The sequence below is a fragment of the Vespa crabro genome, chromosome 1 (genome assembly GCF_910589235.1).
Source record: "Vespa crabro chromosome 1, iyVesCrab1.2, whole genome shotgun sequence".
Classification (NCBI taxonomy): Eukaryota; Metazoa; Arthropoda; class Insecta; order Hymenoptera; family Vespidae; genus Vespa; species Vespa crabro.
The window spans coordinates 241969-263268 of NC_060955.1; the positions used below are offsets into that span (position 1 = coordinate 241969).

The 21300-nt window shown below is 44.1% G+C and overlaps 2 protein-coding genes across 5 annotated transcripts in view; one reads left to right on the forward strand and one right to left on the reverse strand.

Annotated features, from left to right (window-relative positions):
• Nucleotides 1-659: 659 nt before the first annotated feature.
• LOC124432091 (soluble calcium-activated nucleotidase 1) overlaps nt 660-21300 on the reverse strand; it is a 38618-nt gene continuing 17977 nt past the window's right edge. Inside the window, exons 1-5 of one of the 3 annotated variants that reach the window (XM_046980672.1) lie at nt 2386-2619; nt 1659-2035; nt 1378-1581; nt 1157-1314; nt 660-1072 (exon numbers count right to left, since the gene is read on the reverse strand). In XM_046980672.1, coding sequence (XP_046836628.1) covers nt 860-1072; nt 1157-1314; nt 1378-1581; nt 1659-2035; nt 2386-2402 — 969 coding nt within the window. In that variant the 5' untranslated portion in view covers nt 2403-2619 and the 3' untranslated portion in view covers nt 660-859. Of the gene's footprint in view, nt 1073-1156; nt 1315-1377; nt 1582-1658; nt 2620-21300 lie in introns of those variants that run through there. The other 2 variants (XM_046980663.1, XM_046980653.1) reach the window with 2 other exon arrangements.
• Nucleotides 2903-21300, forward strand: part of LOC124432073 (protein rhomboid) — a 233787-nt gene continuing 215389 nt past the window's right edge. The window contains exons 1-5 of one of the 2 annotated variants that reach the window (XM_046980624.1): nt 2903-3237; nt 3666-3935; nt 5851-6092; nt 6762-6785; nt 6873-7037. In XM_046980624.1, coding sequence (XP_046836580.1) covers nt 5913-6092; nt 6762-6785; nt 6873-7037 — 369 coding nt within the window. In that variant the 5' untranslated portion in view covers nt 2903-3237; nt 3666-3935; nt 5851-5912. Of the gene's footprint in view, nt 3936-5850; nt 6093-6761; nt 6786-6872; nt 7038-21300 lie in introns of both variants that reach the window. The other variant, XM_046980615.1, reaches the window with a different exon arrangement.

Consider the following 21300-nt stretch of genomic DNA (forward strand, 5'->3'; position numbering starts at 1 on the left):
CCTAGAAATACTGTGACCTTGACAACAACACCAACACGACACGTTTTGATATTAGTATCGTTGAATATATAATTCAGAATTTTTTATATTCTTTAAATCTAACATGTAAGAACTTTATGAATAGTTTAGATAGAGTGATCGATGATGCATTCGCGTTACTACTTGGAACGTAGTTACGGAAAGGAAACGAAATCGAATTCGTTGATTATTGGAGTTCGACGAAACGAAAGGGTACTGTAGCTTTCGAAGAATTCTAATTTATTCGCTGTATTATCGTACCGCGACAGAAAACGTCAAAGTTATTATCTCTTGCATCGAGGGAATATTTATGATCTAATAAATTAATAATTTAACGTATCACGATCGTTGGGTCACACTACCATCGGTCGGAGAAAATAAGCGTTGATTGGTCGTAAAGTGTAAGCTTGAAAATCTCTCAAATTCGAGGAGCATTTATATTTTCATAATGTCATTAACGTTTGCCCGAAAAAAAAAATAATATCGCTTATTACGAAGCGCGGCGAATGATGAAAATTTTTCAATGCATATGTATGCGTGTGTGCGTGCACACTTGCATAGACACGCATAACTACGTATGCAAATATTTATAATATTCTTTAGTTTAATAGATTAATAGATTTGTACGTAAGACAATCATCTCGAATCGACCATTATATTATTCTATAGAAATGAGAACATAAGTGGTATCTCTGGCCACGCGGTAGGACAATGCTCGAGTATTGTTACAAATGGAATAATTTTCTTTTCCTGTATCGGTATAAAATGATTTCCTAAAGAATTTTTACACTTATTTACAATTTGTCCTATTAATAATAATAAACTACGACCATAGGAATCGTCATATAAATTCGAATCCTTCGAATTTCTTATCCATTACTTTCGTTTCCGGCATTATAATGGTACCGTCTATAGAGAATGCCATAATATACGTTGCCGTTTTCCCCTGATATTCTTCCGTTTTTAACGCTACTACGACCATGTCCTCGGATCCCGGTAGGAACTTGAAACTCGAGAAGCCTCTAACAGGAATTAGTTCACCGATTTCTTTAACCTATAAATTAATTAGATTTATCCTTTAAATGAGTGCATTAAAACTAAACGATTAAAATTTATCTAAATATCATTTAATATTGACCTTAATATCTACAAAATTTTCATCAGCAGTTAGGAGAACGTTACAGCTCATTGTCTCATCCTTGGTTTCATTGTAGCGTTCTTTGGAACATCTCCTTGGTAGAAAGAACCAACTTTTATGTATGTCACTCCATGCACCTGATTCATGTATCATATAACCTGTCGAAAGAATAACCTTTAACAATTATTTTCATGGTTTTACGTTATGACCAATTAGCCTACCTGGATACTCAATATTAATCGCTTGCCTCAGTCTCTTATAATTTGAAATCCAATTTATGGAGTGAATTTCCCCTTTAGGGGAAACTACTTTGATCCACTGGGGATTATTGTGCTCATATTCACCGGAAGGAGTGGTCCATTCCTTTCCCATACTCCCTACGTACAATTGTTCATCCTTAACCGTTGCCCATTCTGACTTGAAGCCTACCAAAAAAAAAAAGGTAGAGAATGAAGAAACTTATATAATCCATTTGATATATATTTTCCATGAAATACCTTACCTTTTGGATTTTTTCCATTGCCATCCAATAAGATGACCCAAGGGTAGGCCTGATTATCTTCTATATGATATATCATCCCAGTTCGGTCGTCGAAGGTTAACAGATGGCCGTCGAAGGTGATCAATTCCGACAATTCCATACCTCTAGCTTTCATAGCCAAGGACGAAGACAAAACAAGAGTCCTGTCGTCCCAGAGAATCGAAAGAAAATTTGTAGATGGATTCCAGAAGAGACTACCCGTCTTCATAAGACTATACCAAGTATCCTTTTTATCTAAGGCTTTGGAGTCGTGATCTAAATCGCTGACTATAGCTATTCTGTAGGTGATACCTTTGGACGTCCTGATAGGCGATGTGGCCGGATAAGTTTTATTGTATCTATAATAGCGACATTGGGACAAAGGTTGTTGATGGGTGGCGGGCGTGCAAATGACGTTTCGGAAAAAGGGATAGATCAAGAGGAAGAGCGGGACGCACAATAAAACGCATATCATGGCTAAAAATTGTCTTTGAATGTAAAAAGTACTATTCGCCACTCGATAAACGTGAGGAACGCGCAAAGCTTGTCTCCAATCGCGCAAATACGACATCGTTTCTCTATTTCCGTTCTTCATTCGCGATCTTTTCATACACCAAGTTAAAGGAAAAAGTCTAGAAAAGTGAAGAACTCAAGTGCACGCCCGCCCGTACATATTGGACAGAGAGAAACATAACCTAACAAAGTTAACCTCCTTAAAAAAGCCATCTATCTACATAGCGAACGTGGAACGTAACGTGGCGCCGTTCCATAGATAACCAATTTTTGACAGCTGACATTTGACGCAACTGTGTCAACTGCGCGCCTCCCACAATTCAATATCTCGACGAGATAACAAAAGTATGTTGGAAATAAAATATGACATTTTAACCTTATACAGCACACGTCGTACACGTACGTTCAACGTAATTTATTAACCTAATTAGAAGTCTCTTATGTATCGCTAATAATCGATCGAGTATTTATCGTAACGAGTATCGAAAATGTTAACGCGAATCGTCGTCGTCGTCGTCGTCGTCGTCGTCGACCTTAAAGTCGACTTTAAAATTGACGAATAGAAAGGAAGATATAAAGATAAAGGGAAAGAGAAGGCGAAGGGAAAAAGCAGAATGTGGCTCCGTCGATAAACACGAGGGAATAGGCTCGACGAGTTCGAGTTGAGAGTACGCTTTCGTGGGAGGGTGAAGCGAATTCCGGGCGGGGTAGGGGGCACGTTGTTAGGGGGTGGCGTTGTTGGTGGAGGGTTGAAAGAGGGGACGGCGAGGGGGTCAGCGGACGAGGGCGGCAAAGGCCTCGTCGTCGTCGTCGTCAGTCGCGTCACGCGTTTTCCATTGACGACGTCGTTATAATACTATCGGGGACTTTAAAAAGATTCGAACGTTGTTTCCTCGGTGTTCGCTCTTTTACTTTTCACTCGTCGCACCATCGCACATCGTTCGAGCTTTGATCGTCGCGCTGTCGTCTAGTAAAAATATATACTAGACGCGAGGAAAGGAAAGAAGACGCACGTGACGCTTCGCCGTGATCGGTCGAGCACGCCGCGGTAAAACGCGTCTTCTCTTATCGATCGAAATGTGCCGCGCAGCAGCACGTTGCCGCAGTTCCGCATGCATGGCGCCTTCCACCTCCACCCTCGCGATTTTCTATGCTATCGCCAACGAAAACACGAGGATCTAACGATGAGTTATAAATTCTTTCGAACGCCCCAGTCGATCGTACTTGCCTTTGAAATGTCCCTTTTTATATGAAAAAGATATCATATTACAATTCGGACAACGGTTTGTCATCCTTTCACAGATTTCTTCCTAGGGGTGTTATTATCACCCCTCGAGCTCATTTAAGGAAAATTATACACTCGCGTTTTTTTCTTTTTTTTTTTTTATATATATATATATATATAAATCCGAGCGAATGATTCAAGCGGCGATCGATTCAACGTTCGCGATTCAAAGGTCGATGCTTTTCGTTTAGGAATTACGGATGGCCAATGGGAATCGCGCTTTCTCCCGCCAAAACCGTGCCGCGTCGAGAATACAATTCTCGTTTCGCGAGCAAGGTTGCGCGCGCGTCTACGTGCGGCGCTTCAAGATTCTTTCGTTGTAAGGAGGTTAATCGAACCAAAGAAAAAAAAAAAGAAATAAGATCGAGCTCCGTTATCCCGAGATCATGTCGTCGATACGATTAACTTTCGTCCATGCTACCGGTCGCATTTCTCCTACGAAGGAAAAGTCCTCGTAACAGGTGAGCAAGATCATTTCATTCTTCGAACGTTATTTAAAAATCCCACAAAATGCGACAGAATTCGCCTTGATCGATAGAAAGATCAGCGAAAACATGGAAAATCCGACGTTTTTTACGTTAGTCGGTATGGACCTCCATGTTTCCCGTACAATGCGTTTCCGTCCTATTATTATGTTGCAACCTATGCGTTTCCATCCTATCTAAGGTACGTGCTAACTAACGAGAAACTAACGTCTAATCGACGCGATCATTTGTTGCTCTCATTTGTTTCTTTAAGGGACGAATTGCGTCTCATTTTTTTTTCTTTTTTCCTACAAATCAAAACAGATATCGTAAATCTCCCGTGATGTTTAGGGCGCGTGCGACGCGTCCTCGGGTAACGCTCCAGTGCACCGTAGCCTCGTTTTCTCTATCTCGTTCGGTCTGTTGCGCGCGCGCGTGTCACGGTTACGGAAGGTTCGCCGTCTTCTTCCATATACGCGCGTACGCGTATCTAATATCTCGAGTAGATACAAACTCGAAGGAGAAGGTTTCGTCCATGAAGAAAAAAAAGGCGGTTCACGAGCCGTAACATAACGCCTCATACTAGTAGGGTGGCTCGACGTAAGTAGATACAGGCGAGGGTGTTAGACGAAGCACCTTCCGTAACGATACCTGTCCAACGTTGAACGTTCTTCAAGGTCAACGACCTTAAGACATCTCGGGTGAACGTCCTCTAGATTTTCTTACGTCTCCCCTTTTAGACCTTTTCTTCGCGAGAGGATAAACAAACGAAATGAGGAATATACGTAAGTATATGGTTGGACCGCGTAGAAACGATCTTATCATTTTGTCAGATTATAATATTCTAGTTGACTGCTCTAGTCTATGCGAGCTAACAACGCGGTCGATCCATGTACGTAGATTAAACGTATATGGGAGCAAATAGGAGGAAAGTAGACAAAGTCGAAGTAGTGCGAAGAAGAGAAAAGAGAGGGAGAAACGCGGGTGAAACCGCCGGTGGGGTGTGGAAACGACTATGACGACGTCGAGTCGAGTCGTGTCGACGTCGAGGGGTGAGTCTCCTCCGTGGGTCCGCAATGACGTTGCACCGAAATGAAGGGTGCCGAGCGAACGAAAGAAGCAAAGAAAATGGCGCGAAGAGGGGAGAGACTACTGCGGGATTTAGGAGACTGCGCCGAATGCGTTGCGTGTTAAGGCTTTTGTAGTTTATCCTCCCTTGAACGATTTTATATCCCTTCTTTTCTTCGGGATCGCTTCGCGATCGTAGAATCCATTTCTTGGCCAGGGTGTTGAGCGTATTTTCTGAAAAAAAATTATATCGATCTGTTTACTCGAAACGATTAAACGAGGATAGAGAGAGGTTGAATTTGAAGGATCTCTCTCTCTCTCTCTCTCTCTCTCTCTCTCTTTTGTACCGATACGATTTAAAGTTTTAAGAAAAGTTACTCGACGTGCGAAGAGAGATAGTACGCTTTTATCAGCCAACGTAATCCTCGAATTTTATCGGACGACATATCTGGCGATTTGGCAAAAAAGACAGACAGACAGAGAGCGAGGGAGAGAGAGGTGGGTATAATAGGCGACGTATCTCGTTCCTTCCCAGACGAGCAGAGTCGATGCATCGCCATGGAAACGGCGCCATCGCACTTACTAGTATAACGCGATGTGCACCCTAGTGTATACTAGTAAGTACTTAGTTTGTTTCAAGGGTATTGCTCTAACCAGCCCTAAGAAGAGGACGCGATCGATCGATAGATATTATCGCGTGAATTGGACATGAGAGATGGTCGAAGAAACGTCCAATTTCTTTCGTTAGCCGGGACTCCTTGTTTCGTTTCTTCCTTTCGTTCGTTTATTTTTCTTCTTATCGAGTATTCTCCAAAGAGTAGAGCGTTCTTGCGTAACGTTTCAGGAAAGAGACGGAAGAGGGAGGAATGAGGAGATTCGTCCGGTGACGTTGTGCCACGCGCGGTAATGCTACTGGCAAGCGGTGCCTCGATACCGACCATCGCCGGTGCCGTCGAGGAAGAGGAGGAGTATGCGCGTAGCGAGGCTAACAGCGCGCACTACGATGGATACGTCACCGATCATACCGATCTCGCTTCGGAGATCGATATCGACGAGTCCGAGTATAGGAGGGAACTTCTCAACGACGTAAGCACGACATTAAGCTTTTCTTCTTCTTCTTCTTTATCCTCGTCGTTGTTGTTATTATTATTATTATTATAGGTATTCGCAAACTTACCTTTTATATCATTTGATCGATTTACGCGGTCTCTTAGAACTCCGCGATGTATTTTCGATGGTGAAAGAACGAGCCCTGACCCATATAAACTCTACTGGAAAATATTCCTACTTCCTATGCAAAGAGGGAAGAAGAGAGAAGCAAGGCGGCAGTATAAATCTTTCGTTCTTGCATTTTGGCACGTATTCGAGAGTTTGGAATCCCGAAGAAAAAAAGAGAAAAAGAAAAAAAGAGAGAGAGAAAAAAAAAGAAAAATGTTTACGACAGGTGTCTCCCCAGCCAATTTTTCAGAATCCAGAATGGGATAACTTGGCTTTCTTCTTCCGTGTACGAGCATCAGAACGAACGACCGGATTATCGTTTTTCAAAGGCGGATTTCCTTTCAATGAACATTTTTAGGTATAGATACCTCGATAGAAAGGAAACCTACCTTCGTACCTTTCGCCTTAACATTCCGTTCAAGACGATTTTCACAGAATGCTCTAGATGCTTTACATTGCTTATATTTGTGTTCGTAAATGTTTTTATCGGTTTTTATCTTCTTTTTTCTTTTTCTTTTTTTTCTTTTTACTTTTCAGAAATGGCGGATGCTGTTCGACAAGGTACGACGTTAGACAGGTTGATTTCTCTAAAGACAAATCTCTGAATAGAAAGAAAAAGAATTAAATGTGCTATGCCCTTGCAATTAGTTCGATCCCGAGGGTTTCGGAGAGATACCATTGGAGGACTTTCTGGTAGCGTTAAAAAGTGCCGAATGGAAAGCGGAAATACCAGCGAACAAGAGAGATATCCTGCTAGCGAGGGTAAAAGAATCGAAGGTCGACGCGATTACCTTTCAGGACTTTGTCAATGTGGTGAGTATTCCTTTCTTTTTTCTTTTCCCTCTTTTCCTAACATCAAACATCAGTTTTTTTTTCTTAGTTGTAATTCGTAGATCGCAAAATTTATGACGGCAACGATTTAAAGAAAAATAACGTTGACAAAAGTTAAATCGCGACTAATGAATAAGTCGAGGAATGATAAATGTTGAAAGCTACGATATACAATTATTCGATTTTATTCTGGAAAGTTATTAGAAAGCGATGAATTATCCCAAGAGCAATGGAATTGTCGCGGCACAGACGGTGCTGCTGCCTGCTCGACCGTTCGAGAAAGTTATTTCGGGACTCTGCTGGCACAGTACTCTCTGACTGACCGAAGCTAAATTCTTCCTTATCGATGCCTCCCGATATTCGTATCGTATTCTGAACGTTACCGTAATCGCCCACTGTATCATTCGACAACGGTCTCTTATGGATAAAACTTGACAAAAATTATTTTCCAAAAGAACGACGGATTAACGAAATATCCTTTACGATCGGCGAAATGTTTTCAAATGAAATAAAAAGCATCATCATCAGGAGTATCGGAGATCAACGCGACTGGTTTGATCACGATTGATTCACGATTTAACGATTAAGATCAGCGTTTAACGACGGGGTATCATTATTCTTGGCATATCGAGAGCATTTGGCCGAAAAGATCTACGAACGAAGTAGTAAGTCGTCGAAAAGGGGAAACCGCCGATTTTGTAAAAAGGACCGATCGAAGTGGCCTAGGTACTAGGTTAAATGGACCGACTGTAACGTCGGTTGCCTCCGGAGTTTTCCTTTGTTCGCCTATTTGTCAACTAGGAAAGTACCGGTGTTAGCGGGTCTAAAGAGGAGCGAGGTGGAGGGTATTCGCCGTCTAAGAAGCCACGACAATGGTTTTTCGAAAACGAGGGCAGAAACTCGAAGATAAATATCGAGAAAATGATAATCTCGTCGTTTGGAAGTGCAATGCGGCGACGGGAGGAGAGGACCCATTGTCCGAGCTCAAAACTCGCTGACAAGTTTTTCTTATTTTCCTCAGCCCTCCTCGTTGCCCATAGAATTTCTCCTAGTTGAACGGAAACGACGTTTGAGTGGCGGAAAATCGAGAAACGATCCGTAATCGCGAGTTAAACGAAGCGCGAAGAAAGGGAAAGGGAGACCCTTCCGATGACGTTTCGCTTAATTGACGATGCAAGAGCGGCTAGTTGGTTTACCTTCCGCATTATATCCTCGCGAAGGAGAGAAAGAGGGAGGCGTCCTTTTTGAATGAAATCCGATCGCTCCGCTTAGTCGTGCGCTTACGTCCAACGTTAGTTGTGTTGGCTGCTAAGAGAAATGTAATTCGGTTTAGCGATATTTCGGGAACGCTAAAATATCGTCGGAAATTCTCGAAATACCTGTTAGATCTTTCCTCGGACTTTTTTTCCCGTGTCTCCTTCTCCCATTCTTCCTTCTGGAGATGGAGAACCCAACTTGTCAAAGGCTGATCCGTTTATCTGTTTTCCTCGGGCCGCTCGGTTTTACCGGGTAAAAGATGAAATCCACTTGGAGATTATCGTCGAATCTCTGACGGCTTTGCAAATGCTTCGAACCAAAGGGGAAAGACGTAGAACTAGTAGTAGAGAAGAAGAAACCGTTGAAATCCTTTTCCAAAAGCAAATACGATCTTCTTACGTTGGACGAAAGAGTATATATACTGTACCTTCGCGTTTCGATTTCGCGTTTGCTACCTTTCCCATTCGTCCTTCCTTATTCGATCGAATGGCCTCGTGGTAAGGCCCGTAACTTCACGAGAAACAAGAAAGTTTCTACGAGCTACTCAAAGCTCATCATTTATTCTTACGGATTTCTCTAACGGATAATTGCTCTCTGGCCCGGTCCCGTGATCGAACGAAAAGAAGAAGAAGCAGAAAATGATTTCCTTTCCTTGGCCTAATTTCGTCCTGCTTCAAACTTTTCCTCCGTTATCACGGCTCGCGATCGATATCTCGTTGAACGATTGAAATTACCCTATCGTGATTCACTTCGATGCTCTTGTCGGCAAAGTATGAAAAAGACAAAAGAAACGATCGATGGAAATAACGTCGAATAAACGTTATGAACGTATCACGCGGATAGAAAAATCGTACCACCTTTCGATTTTTTCTTTTCGCGATAATTACTTCCTCGTTCGCAGATCGACCATACAAAGGATAGATAATTTCTTTCTTTTTGGTCTTTCGACGGTGTTACCGGCTCGTTGAAAATTTTCATCTATTACCGCGCGCGCGAGCCAGCGTTCAATAATTGGATTAACGCCGCAGGTGGTTGAAGGTAGATGCAATTATTCAAGAGAAACTAGAGGGAGAGAGAAAGAGAGAGGAATTGCAATCGCGCGTTCTCTCTAACTGTAGCATGATTTACGGGCGAACGAGGGTAACCTGGATTTCCTCGTAGCCGCGATTCGTAGCACCTTACACCCTTCTGCATACTTATTATCTCGTCGCGATAGCGAATAAAACGGTAATCTCGTTTATCACGCTTCCTACGTCGTACGTGCCTACTTTTGACTCCGTTTAAGTCATCAGAATTGAACGAGGGATTATTACTTACGCATGTTACAAATGGATTGGTCAATGGTATTCTGGCAAAACTAGTTGAAGAAGATAGATCGTTCGATCTATCCGAAATAGAAAGGTTCTTGCGAGGTGAAGGCCCTTTTAGAAAAATCTCTCTGTTAATTTTTAACGAGCGAAAAAGGCGGAGAGATCTAGAAAGAGATATATGAACGGTATGTGTGGGAGATCGAAAGGAAGGAGAGTGGCGAAGGTTCCTTCGGCGCATCGTACACGACGATTAGCAATTAGCACGGGTCCAAAGGGATGGAGGGGGTGTGGTCAGTCCGTGATGTTTGCACAGGCCGCGGAAGCCGAGGATTAGAGGGAAGGAGACGTTAAAGAGGAAGGAAGGAAGGAAGGAAGGAAGGAATCGACCGCGTGCACGTTGCCCTGGCGCTTAGCTGGTCATCTTTCTCTCTCTCCCTCCTTCGCTCTCTCTCTCTCTCTCTCTCTCTCTCGTTTCGTCGGCATTCAAGAAATAAAGCCAGCCAAGCGATTCTCGCGCGCGATCGCGGTGGTCCACGGGCCGATCCTTTTTTCTTCTCGCTTCTCTCTCACTCTCTCTCCCTCTCTCTCTCTCTCTCTCTCTCTCTCTCTCTCTCTCTCTCTCCTCGATACCGTTAAAGGTCATTTTTCCTCTCCGTCTCTCTCGCTTTTGGACCACCTTTGTAGTCCGTTCTCTCCTCTATGTTCCTTCCCCAGATATCAATTATGTCTCCGTGGGCCGCACGTAGGACCCACCGGCGTGTGTCTCACCTCCACGAAAAGGGACTGAGCGAATGAGAGAGTAATAGAGAGTGAGAGAGATGGGGGCGGTTAGGAGGAGGAGGGGGGAGGGTAGGGGCGGGGGACGAGAGTGCCTCGTTATCCCTCGCCGTGGGCGTCGAAATCTCTGTGTAAGGTCTCTCAGGAGCTACAAAGTGCAATTTAAGGAAATTCTCTCTTTTCTCTCTCTTTCTCTCATTCTATCTTTCTTCTGGCACTTCTCGTTACTACCTTCCCTCGTTTCTTCCTCTTGTTCCTTCGCGCCAACGATAAATCCCATTCCCCCTTTGCCTAGTCGTCGACGGATCCATTCGCTTTGCACTCTTGTCTTTGTGTGTGTGTGTGTGTGTGTGTAGACCACTTTTATGCTCTCCAACTCTTTATCTCTTTTTCGAGTAGAGAAACATAACTTTCCAGTAGCAAAAGATACGATTCGAAAAATTGTATGATTATATTTTAAAAGTAATTTCACACGATTCGAACGTTCTCGAGAGTGATCAAACTTTGTTTCATTTCTGTTTCATCCTTTGCTTTTTTCCTCCTTCGAAAAGGCTCGCGTTATATCGGCATTATGATACTTGAGAAAAGATAGACCGTTCATATTTTAACAGAAACAAAAGTTCGTTGGAACGAATCGAGAAATTGTAAGAAATTAAATAAAATTTCGATACTCGACGATTTAGCCGAGTGGTTGCTTCGTGGTCGATTTAACATTTTTTTCTCTCAAACTTTTCTCCTCTCTATTTAGCAAAAGGTAAAAAAGGAGTTGCCGCTCTAAGGCTATTATGCGTGACTCATAATATTCTATATCCAAAAGTCTGGACCGAATTAACGTTAAGCAACAAGCGACAAGCGGGCGCGCACACGTGTGTCGTGCGTGAGAGCGAGCGCGAAAGGTCCTGGACTGGAACAAGCAAAAGGGCGTCACACTGGCGGCGAATGCAACACCAACGACAGTCAGGATCCCTCGAGGACGAAACAACGCGGCATCCACACCCACATCGGTACCTTAAATCTCCATTCCAAAGCGACCATCCTCGTCTTTGCTCTTGTATCTTTCATCGATGTAGGCTGGGGCCTAGGGTTGGGGGGGGGGGCGGGGGAGGGAGTAGTATCGGTAAATGAGCAATTCATTTTATGCGGAATATTTATGATACTTGGCTCCTTAACACTGGAGTTTAAAGAAAGTAAAAAAAAAAAAAGAAAAAGAAAAAAGAAAGAAAGAAAAAGGAAAAACGGTATAAATTAACAAACGTTCGATATTAGTTCGAAAGATTATCGTTGAATTTTTACAAGTCGATAGAGAGTCTATTATTAGTCATCGACGATCCATCATCCGGACGATTTCTGTCACGAACGGGAACAGAGATTTATTTCTATGGGAGTAAACGATCGTCCGTCAAAATCCCTGTCAATTTTCGTAAATCGCCGTGGTTTGGATAACTCGTCGGAAAGGGGAAAAGGGACAGGATTAACCTATTAAGGCTAATTTGGTCTAAGCGACCCATTGAAAGCGTTTCTAAATACGTAGGCTTATCGGGTCGCATCGTTCGCCTTCTTTCGGTCGATGATTCCTTAAACGTCTCTCTTGCCGGGTCGAATGCTACCGAGAGATTCTACGGATAAGTTAAGAATTGGTGTCGGAGTAAGGCAGTTTTCATTCCTTGTCAAAGTTATCGCACTTTCACGGTCACGATGATATTCGGTCAGACAAATTTCCTACCCTCGGAATAGTCTAGTATCTGCGAAGAAATATTTAGCTGGAGAATTATCGGACCTTCGATTCGTCGGGTCGTCCTTGAGGCGCTTTCCCTTTCGCTTATCGCCGAGTCCATCTCGTTCGACGAGCTACGATTCATTTGGAACGAGCCGAGAGTCTAAACGGCTTCTAATTAGGAGAGACACTGGAAATAAAACATGGCCAATCTCGTGAACGTTCGAGATAACGGAGCTTAGTTTAAGAGACATAGCACTTTCGATGGTCCGAACAGTTAAACGTTATCTTATCCTTTTCTCGTTTTCTTAACGGATCGCGTCTGGGGAACGGAGTTTATCGGTTTGTGCTTCTCGGAAAGAAGGTAAAGGTATTATTTCCTTTACTTGCTCGAACAAGAAGTAAAGTAATGTTTCTTCGAGTTAATGGTAAAGGACGCAAAAGTTCTACCAGTAGAAGGGATAAAAACGTAGGTAGTTAGTTATTGCCAGCCGATGCGTTCGTTGCATTCGAAGAAGTGTCTCCACCTGTTGTGCAAGGGGAGAAGGTGCAAATGCACAGTTTATCGCAGCGCCGACTATCGGAGACGATGTAAAAACAAATTCTCGAGGGTGTTTGTCTTTTTTTCCTCGCGGTCTCGAGCTTACCCTCGACCTTACCACCCTCGTCGACCTCGGTGACTCCACAGGTGTTCGACCGGTAGTTGCACGCTTTTTCCTACGACACCGGGTCTATTAATCAGCCGCTGATCTTTAAATTTTGAAAGAGGACGGGCTTCCTCTCCCGATAAACTTTTCCTCGTGCTTGTTCCTTTACGAGCCGACTCCGAGGTAAGCTCTTGAGATTCTCTCTTCTCTCGAGATTTTGTTAGGACGCGAGAACAGTCCGGCAGAACGTAACGTCTCTTTGAAGTTCTCCGCGGGAAGAAGATCGACTCTCCGGAGAGCGGTAATTGTCGCGATAATAAGAACAAAGAAGCATGGAAGTTGACTCGGCCATCTGTCGTCGAGTCTCGGGCACGGTGCCGGCGCGATGCCGGTGGCTTGCGACAAAACAAGCAGCTCGCCAATTACGACCGTCTGATTTTGAGTCCTCTCGACATAATTTGGCTGCTCGCCGAGGACAAAGGCGGCCTCGATCTCTTCCCTCCACGCCCATCATCGTTAAGCTTCTCTCTCGAGCGAGCGGAACGCTCCTTTCTACGCTGTCTCTATTTGCACTCAGCCCGTCCTCCTCCTCCTCCTCCTCCTCCTCCTCCTGTTCTTTCGTCCTTTCGATGGGCTTTACGCGCTGTTTCCTACCCTTTCAGAGACACGTGCCAATTCTCTTTTCTTACTTCATTTTTGTTTCGACCACTCGTAAAACTCTATTTTCCCCCGAAAGATTCGATACTCCGATCGAATGACTCGATCGAATCATTCGCAGATCCTGCAGTCGGCATGATTCATTGTTTTTCGCCTGTCGACTATTCGCCTCGTACAAAATCTCCTCGCGAGCGTGAGGTGATTTCGTGCGTTTCTATTTACACGAACGTAACATCAATTGCGGAATTTGCGATCATTATCTTTCGGTGGTGCCGATTGAATACCGATGATAATCATATTGGCACAATGGCCGGTCAAGCGTATTAGACGATCGTTGCATAAATCATGGACGTGGATCGTTAGCGGTACCACGATTACGTTCGTAGACCTTCTCGCGTTGATCCATTTTAGTTTTACGCAAAAAAAAAAAAAAAAGAAAAAGAAGAAAAAAAACAAACTCTCTTTCGAGGGTATTAGATTTTGCGACGTGATCTTATTAATCGCGCGTAAACGTTATCGATAAATTGGAAGCAATGACCAAAGAGATAGAAGAAGAAAGGAAGGAAGAAGGGGCGCTAAACGTAAGGGGACGAGAGAAAACTATGGATCAGAGCCGCAAGCATGGTGCACTATCGGCGGCGCGTAACAAATTTATTTAGCCTCGTTCTTACATTTTTCTTTAGAGCCAAAGCTCATCTCGATGCCGGCTCACGTACGACGCGCCTATCCACGTCGTATTTTCGTCGTCACGATTTTTACGCCTTTCCCTTTTCCACTACCTTCCACCCCCGTACCCTTCCTTCGTCCTACCCTTTCTCCTAGCCTTGGAATCCTAGATTCTCGTGAAAAACGCCATTCACTTCGCGCCAACCATACGTACCTGTCAGTGTAAATAATAGATTTTCGGCCCGCCCTCAGACACGTCGCCTCGGAGATATCTGCCGCGAGAATGCGTTCGCATTTCTTATGACGATGGCGTTTTACACGCGAGCACACACACACACACGTGCGCGCGCGCGCGCACACGCACGCACGCACTCATACTAGCTAGCGGACAACCTTGCCAAAGACATCCCCTCTTGATCGGTACGTGCGAAACATTTAAAGTCGTCGCCGTTCTCTTTCTTCCTATTATTTACTAATACTTTTCTACGAAGGTGCATTGCACAAAGGGCGATAATATAGTGGCAAAGAGCCATTTAATTCGCTCGAAGGTGTAAAATTATCGAGTCGGTGCCGGTTCGGCACGGCAAGGAACAAGATTATAACAGGGAAGATTTAGAGACGACCGTAATACGAAGGACAGTAGTAGTGGGGGGGATAGAGAACGGTCAGAGAGGGAGAAAGAAACAGAATGCATTGTCGTTGCAGTAAAGTAGTCGTCTAATCGGCCTTCTTCGTCAGGGGCTAGAAAATCAGTTTAACTTATTCCGAATCACGAATCGGCTATTATGGGTTTATATAGAAAAGTTCGACTAACCGCGCCTTACAATTGGCGCATTTAGGGGGGCCAGTTTGTAAATTTAGGTTTTTAACGGATCGTTGAATGAATCTCGAGTTTCCTCGGACTAATAGTAAGAGAGAACCATTGAACTCGAATTTTCTCTATACGCGGCACAACCATCGTTTCTACTTATGTTCGAGAACGCTTTGCGGACCCTTAACTCCCTCGCTCTTCTTCTAGACCTTTACCATACAACACACGGACGTGAACGTGATAGAGATGCGAAAGACGAAGGTAAGAATCGAGAAAGAAGAAAATTCTGCACCCGAGAGTGGTCATCTCGCATAAAGATGACTAGAATGGACGGGGGTGGGCTCGCTTACGACGAGAACAACGAGGAGAAGATTCGATTGGCGGAGCGAGCGGTCGTGAGAATTACCAGAACATCGTGCGTGCTCGGTACTCGCTTCCGAGGATTATCGGGGATGCATCCCTGCGGTGTATCTTCCATCTAGACGCATCGTACACGTACATATTGTCATATACAGAGCCACGTTCAGCTGGTACCTGCCGATATTGTGTGTATGCGCGTATATATATATATATATATATATATATATATATATATATATATATGTATATATATGTATATATATGCATATATGCATGGTTGTGTATCTAGAAGAGATAAAGGCGCGACACCGAATTTTCCCTCTTTTTTACGATTCTTATTCCGCTCGTACGTCTGCGATTTCTCTTCTCTCTTGCTCCTTCTTTTTCGTGCTTCGAATGAATTTGCTTATTCAGGAGGGAAGTAAAATCCTTTCGTATTTTGAGAGGAGCGAGTTTATTGTGAGATTATTTTTCTTTGGTTACTATACTATTATGCTGTATACTCGTCGTATTTCTAGCCAACGAAAGGTAAGAATCGATCAACGATCAATTATCCTTTCGAAGGAACGTTTACCACTGCCTCGTTAAGCCATGACGACGAACGGAAGCAATAAACCTCTTCTCTTTGAATCGCCATTAAAATCGCGTTCCCTTTCTTTTACCCCGCTCCCTCCCTTCGCCGCCACCTTCTTTCCCGTTGCATTATTAAGAAACAAATGGACTTTTTTTTCTCGATGCAAGAAGATCACGCGAGATCTCGTGTCTCTTTCTTTGTTTCTAGTTTTTGTTCTTCTTTTCTTTTCTCTCTTTCTCCGCAAACCTCTGTCGACGATTGCACCTCGAAATACAATGGTAGATAATTTTGTAGTATCCTCTCGATCATGAAACGGCTTCGAAGGAAAGTCAAAGCTATCGGGAATTTCCATACGCTCGTCCATCGTGAAAAATCGACATCCAAGCGACAACTCTTTTGTCGCGCGACGAGCTGCAAACGCCGCGTACGTCCAAGTATACAGCTGCGAATGCCATTTCAATAAGCACTAGCCGACTAGAAAGGATTTTCGTGCTCCTCGTCGAGCGTTCTCGTTCTTTGATCGAAAACACGCCCGGTGGGCCCCCTCTTTAAAGTGTTCGAAGAATAAATTCTCTCTTTCTCTCTATTTTCCGTTGCTCTATCGGCCTCCATTCTACTCCAACTGCGGGTATTCTCGCAAAAAGCAGCGACCGCAAATCTTCGTCTCTATTCCTCTCACGCTTTCATTTCCCTTTCCCTTTTTTTTCCTTTTTTTCATTTCCCACTTTTGATGGCTCGAGGCCGTCGATTTCGTCCCTTACAAGGGAGGAATCAAAAGTGATACCGCTCTTCCGTCGTGCTATTTATATCTTGATGTGGTTCTGTGCTTGGACCTAGACGATTATGAATTTGAAAAAGAAAAAGAAAAAGAAAGACAACTCGTGTTTGAACGTTGGTCGCGGTCCATACCAAAACCTCTGATTTCTTAAAACTTTGCGAGAGCTGATCCGCGCTGTACCTCGATGGCATTGAATTTTTTATTTTGCTCTCGCGGTTCTCTCCTCGCTCGTTTATTGCACGTTACCGACTTCCCCTATTATTGGTGCCCCCCCCCCCTCTCTCTCTCTCTCTCTCTCTCTTGCATCCTCTTTCGTTGAATGGGTTCGTTGAAAAACCGGTGAAAAACGCTGAAAAACGATGGAGCATCGATGAAAGAGAATATCGCCTCGTGGCTGCTGCTTAGTGCGAGAGAGAGAAAGAGACAGATGGACGAACAGTTAGGGAAAAAGAGAGAAAGAGAGTAGCTTCTGAGGCCGCTGCAGCGTGCACTGGGAAAAAGAGTGGAGCGGAGGAGGACGTAGAATCCCATCTGTCGGCACTTTTGCATCGACATTGGGCGCCTGTTTATATCAAGAGCTATTGGTGGGGGAATGGGAGCCCACGTTATTGCCATATCGGCATATTGGAATGGACCCGAGCCCGCAGCCCGATCAACTTTTATCAGCCTTTTTGACTTGTACGCTCTTTTCTTCTTTCTTCATTTCGTACGCTCACGTTTTTTTTCTTCTTTTTTCTTTTCTCTTTGTTTTCTTCTTTTCTTTTCCTTTTTTTTCTAATGCAAAGTCTTTCAGTAAAATACCTTTCGCGTGTCGCCTACAGACCTGCCTTTTGGCTTCTTCGCTCGTCGCGCCAAGCTACTTTGTCATAAGCTTGTTCCAATAATTTCTTTGTCGTTTGGAATATCGATTACAGGAAGTACATACTCCATCGATAGTGATGGATTTCCTTAAAACATTTCTAATCACTTTGAACGTACAAGGAAAAGTTTCAAAATCCTTTGGATATTATCGAGACACAGGAATTCTCGAATGTCTCGAAAGTTTTGGTATATTAGCGTTGAAAGTTTTTCTCAAACATATTAAGAGGACGATAAGAATAGTATAGATATGTTAAATTAACAAGAGTTTCCGTCTTAAAAAAGATTATACGATGAACGATAGAATAAAAAGGAAGGAAAAGGTACGTTTCTTTCGTACGGAATGCCGATGAAAAGTATGATACGTTTCTTCTCGCAAGGAATAGAGCGAGCGGGGTGTGTCCTGCAAAAATGCTTTGAGGCGACCGAGTGTTCGCGATATAGGATGATTACGATCGGTGCAAAAAAAGACGCGTCGGCAAAAAAGGGTAGGAAAAAAGTAAGGAGTCGCTTGCGTACGCAACCCTTGTAGCCCAGGTGGTATGCCTCTCGTTCTCGTTGGTAACGGGATACGGGGGTGGATCGTGCTCGAGGAGCGACGAGCGAGGAGAGCGAAAGGGCGCGTGCTGCTGCTGCTGCAAGGATAAAGAGGAAAGGAAAGTTTAGGTGAAAAGAAGGAGGAGGCAACGCCGTCTGGGTGCGGAGCCAACCTGCCTGCCTGCTTCTTCTTTGCCACTCCTGCCAGATGTTCCATTCTCTCTCTCTCTCTCTCTCTTGCGCGCACACACACACACATACACACATACTTTCTCGAGACGGGGAGTATCGAAGGACTAAGAGTCCGTACTTAGCGTTTATAAGTTGAACGAGGACATACTCTTTTCCAAAAGTTTTACCTATTTTTGTCGACGAGAGGACTCTTTTTAAGACCGATTCGTAACCGTTTCTTACGGGATGGAAGAAGAAAAAAAAGAGAGAGATGTTGAAAATACAGTGTACAAATTCTTTCGCGTATCTTTCTCCTTAGAACGATCATAGAAGGATAGAAGAGCGAGAAGAGAATGACGAACGATTAGAAAATTGAAGGAAGATAGTAGAATATTACTTGGCAACTTCCTTCGTATCGCTGTTTTCGTTCATCCTATTTGGCTTTGCCAAAGTTTGGAGCCATTCTTTAAAAGGCGTTCCCTTTTCATTGAAATTCTTGTGCTTTGAAATTCATCCGAGAATTTCCATCGAATAATATTGTCCTATAAGTTTTGTAAACTTGTATTTTATCCGAGTAAAGATTTACCGTAAGATTTTTAGACCGAGTCGTATAGAAAAATACACCTACGCGTAAGCGTGTTTGTTATGGACTGGCCTCCTCCAGATTGGGCCAGGTCGGTACCGCCAGTGGTGCCAACACGGGAGGATTGACGAGGGTCCAATTGGGTGTTTAGAGCTCCATTAGAGATGTCGGTCCAGATACGAAGGGTTGAAGAGGGAAGCCGCCGTCAGGGCGAACCTTTGCCTTTCCGTCCTTTTTCTCGCGTTTCTATAGCGATTTTTCTAACCGATCGATCTCGTATATTTTCAATTTTCCTCCGTGCAATATTCTATTATCCGATTTTCATTTCAACTCATTATCGACATTGCTCGGAATATTTCGAGAAAAAAGAAAGGCTTCGGACGAAGGTGAAGAAAAAGGAAAAAGACATGTTTAAAAATGACATGTCGTCATTTTGAAAATGCTCCTGTACGAGATTGCTTTTTTTAATTTTCTTGCATGAGAAGAAAAATTCTGCTCCCGGTATCCAACGATGTATCCAACGATGACAGAAGAAGTATTTCGTTTCATCGCTATTTCCCGACGGCCTTTCTCTCTGCAAATAAGGATTTCAAGAAGAAAGAAAGAAAGAAAGAAAGAAAGAAAGAAAGAAAGAAAGAAAGAAAAAAAGAAAGAAAGAAAGAGGGAAAAGAACGAAGGAAAAAAAACGAAGGAAAAAAACGAAGGAAAGACAGTAAGAAAAAAATAAAGAGAGGGAGCAAGAGAGGAGAGGTATTAAAGAGGTTCTCGATCAGCGGAAATACCGTAGCAGAGCTGTTGGCAATCGATCTATCGAGCGCAGACACATACACGCGGACGAGCTGCGTGGATAGCCAGGGGTGGATAACGAGAATTCGGTTCGATTAAGCGGAGGTAATCGAGCGAACGAGAATGGAACAAAGGAGCTCTCGCACGCAGCTTTGTTTCTTGGACGATGGAGGACGAAGCAAGGCCGAGGAGAACGTCGTCCTTGTGTCTTACCAGATGCAACAACAGAGAGAGAGAGAGAGAGAGAGAGAGAGAGGGAAAGAGAGAAAGAACCAGAGATTCAAGATTGCACTCCTTCTAATCATCTCGAAAGTAGTTGCGTCGACCCAAGAACGAATAAAGCGAGCGAACAAACAATGCGCTCCTTCTCCCAGATGCTTCCGGTCTCTTATTTCAGCGGATAGCCGCACAAACACGTGCCCTTCTACTTCCTCCTTCGTTCATCTATGGCCTCCCCCAGTTCCATCTCTCTTCTTCCTCGATATCCTATTACGATCGTTCGACCGTCGATCGGAGAGAAAAGCTCTTTCTCTCTTATATCAATTTTCGCGTGTCACAGTCGATTCTCCGACGGACGACCCCGTTATCGTTGGTCCCCCTCTCTCTCTCTCTCTCTCTCTCTCTGCAAGTATAGAAAAGTAAGGCGAAAGCAAATATTTACCCCGAGACCCAAACGACTAAACGACTTGTATCGCGTAGCCATTGTGCTTTCTCTCGAACGGTCTCGCGTACTTAGGAAGATCGAGTCCGGCTATGCACACTCGCCAGCTAGCGGACCACCTGGAGGATGTCGCGTGGCACACGTTTAACGAAGATATCCAGGAGACGCGGGGAGGAACGTGCTTTCGGCAATAAAAGGACCCCATCTTGCGTATGAGTCGAGATACGTCGTTCTGCTTCTTCCTCTTGCCCTCCTTCTTCCGGCGCTTCTCGCTTTTTAAGTCGTCCAATAAAATAACGGAGATCGCAGACTGCTGAAGGAGAACCCTACGCTGGATCGTTTCCTGGAGGGCACGCGACTGACCAGCTGCTTCCTGTCTGCTTCCTCTTCTTCTCTTGCGCCGACCCACGCATTAGGGTCTCAGCTGACTACCTCTCTCTCTTTCCCCCCCCCCCCTCTTCCTCTTGTAATGGGTACATCAGACGCGTTCGCGAGATATTTCTTTTCTCTGTCGATAGAGACAAAGTAAATACGTCCTTTGCGCCTTGCCTTACATGTTTGTTCTTATATGCGTTTGGATTTCGTTAACCCAAGTTCTAAGATCGTCAAATATTAGACGCTGCAGCCTCTCTCTCTCTCTCTCTGTAATCTTTGTCTTTACTCGTATTTTAAATGGAGACCAATTTCGTTTTTGTCGAAAATCCATCCGATGGTTCGTAGTCCATTATGTCTTTATGAAAAAGAAAAGCACGACGAGTCGATCAAGAAGGATGTTCCGAGTATGTAAGTACGCTGCTGGTAGTGGAATGTCTCGTCGTTGCTTTCGTGTCCCTGGCATTCCTTGTGGGGCGGGGGAGGGGTGGTTAATGCAGAAACGGCCACGGTCTGGTACCAGCAGGTGGCGACACAGGTACGCTCGGCACGCGCCACCCCACTTGATTATATCCTCGTTTCAGTCACGAACCATGGGCGTAGGTATCCGTCTTTCTACGGCCACGGGTGTTTTATCTCATCTTTTTATTATATAGAGTGCATAGAAAAGGCATTCGTTAGATTTTTGGCAAACGTAATCGTCTCCCCAGGACGGGCGAAAGATCT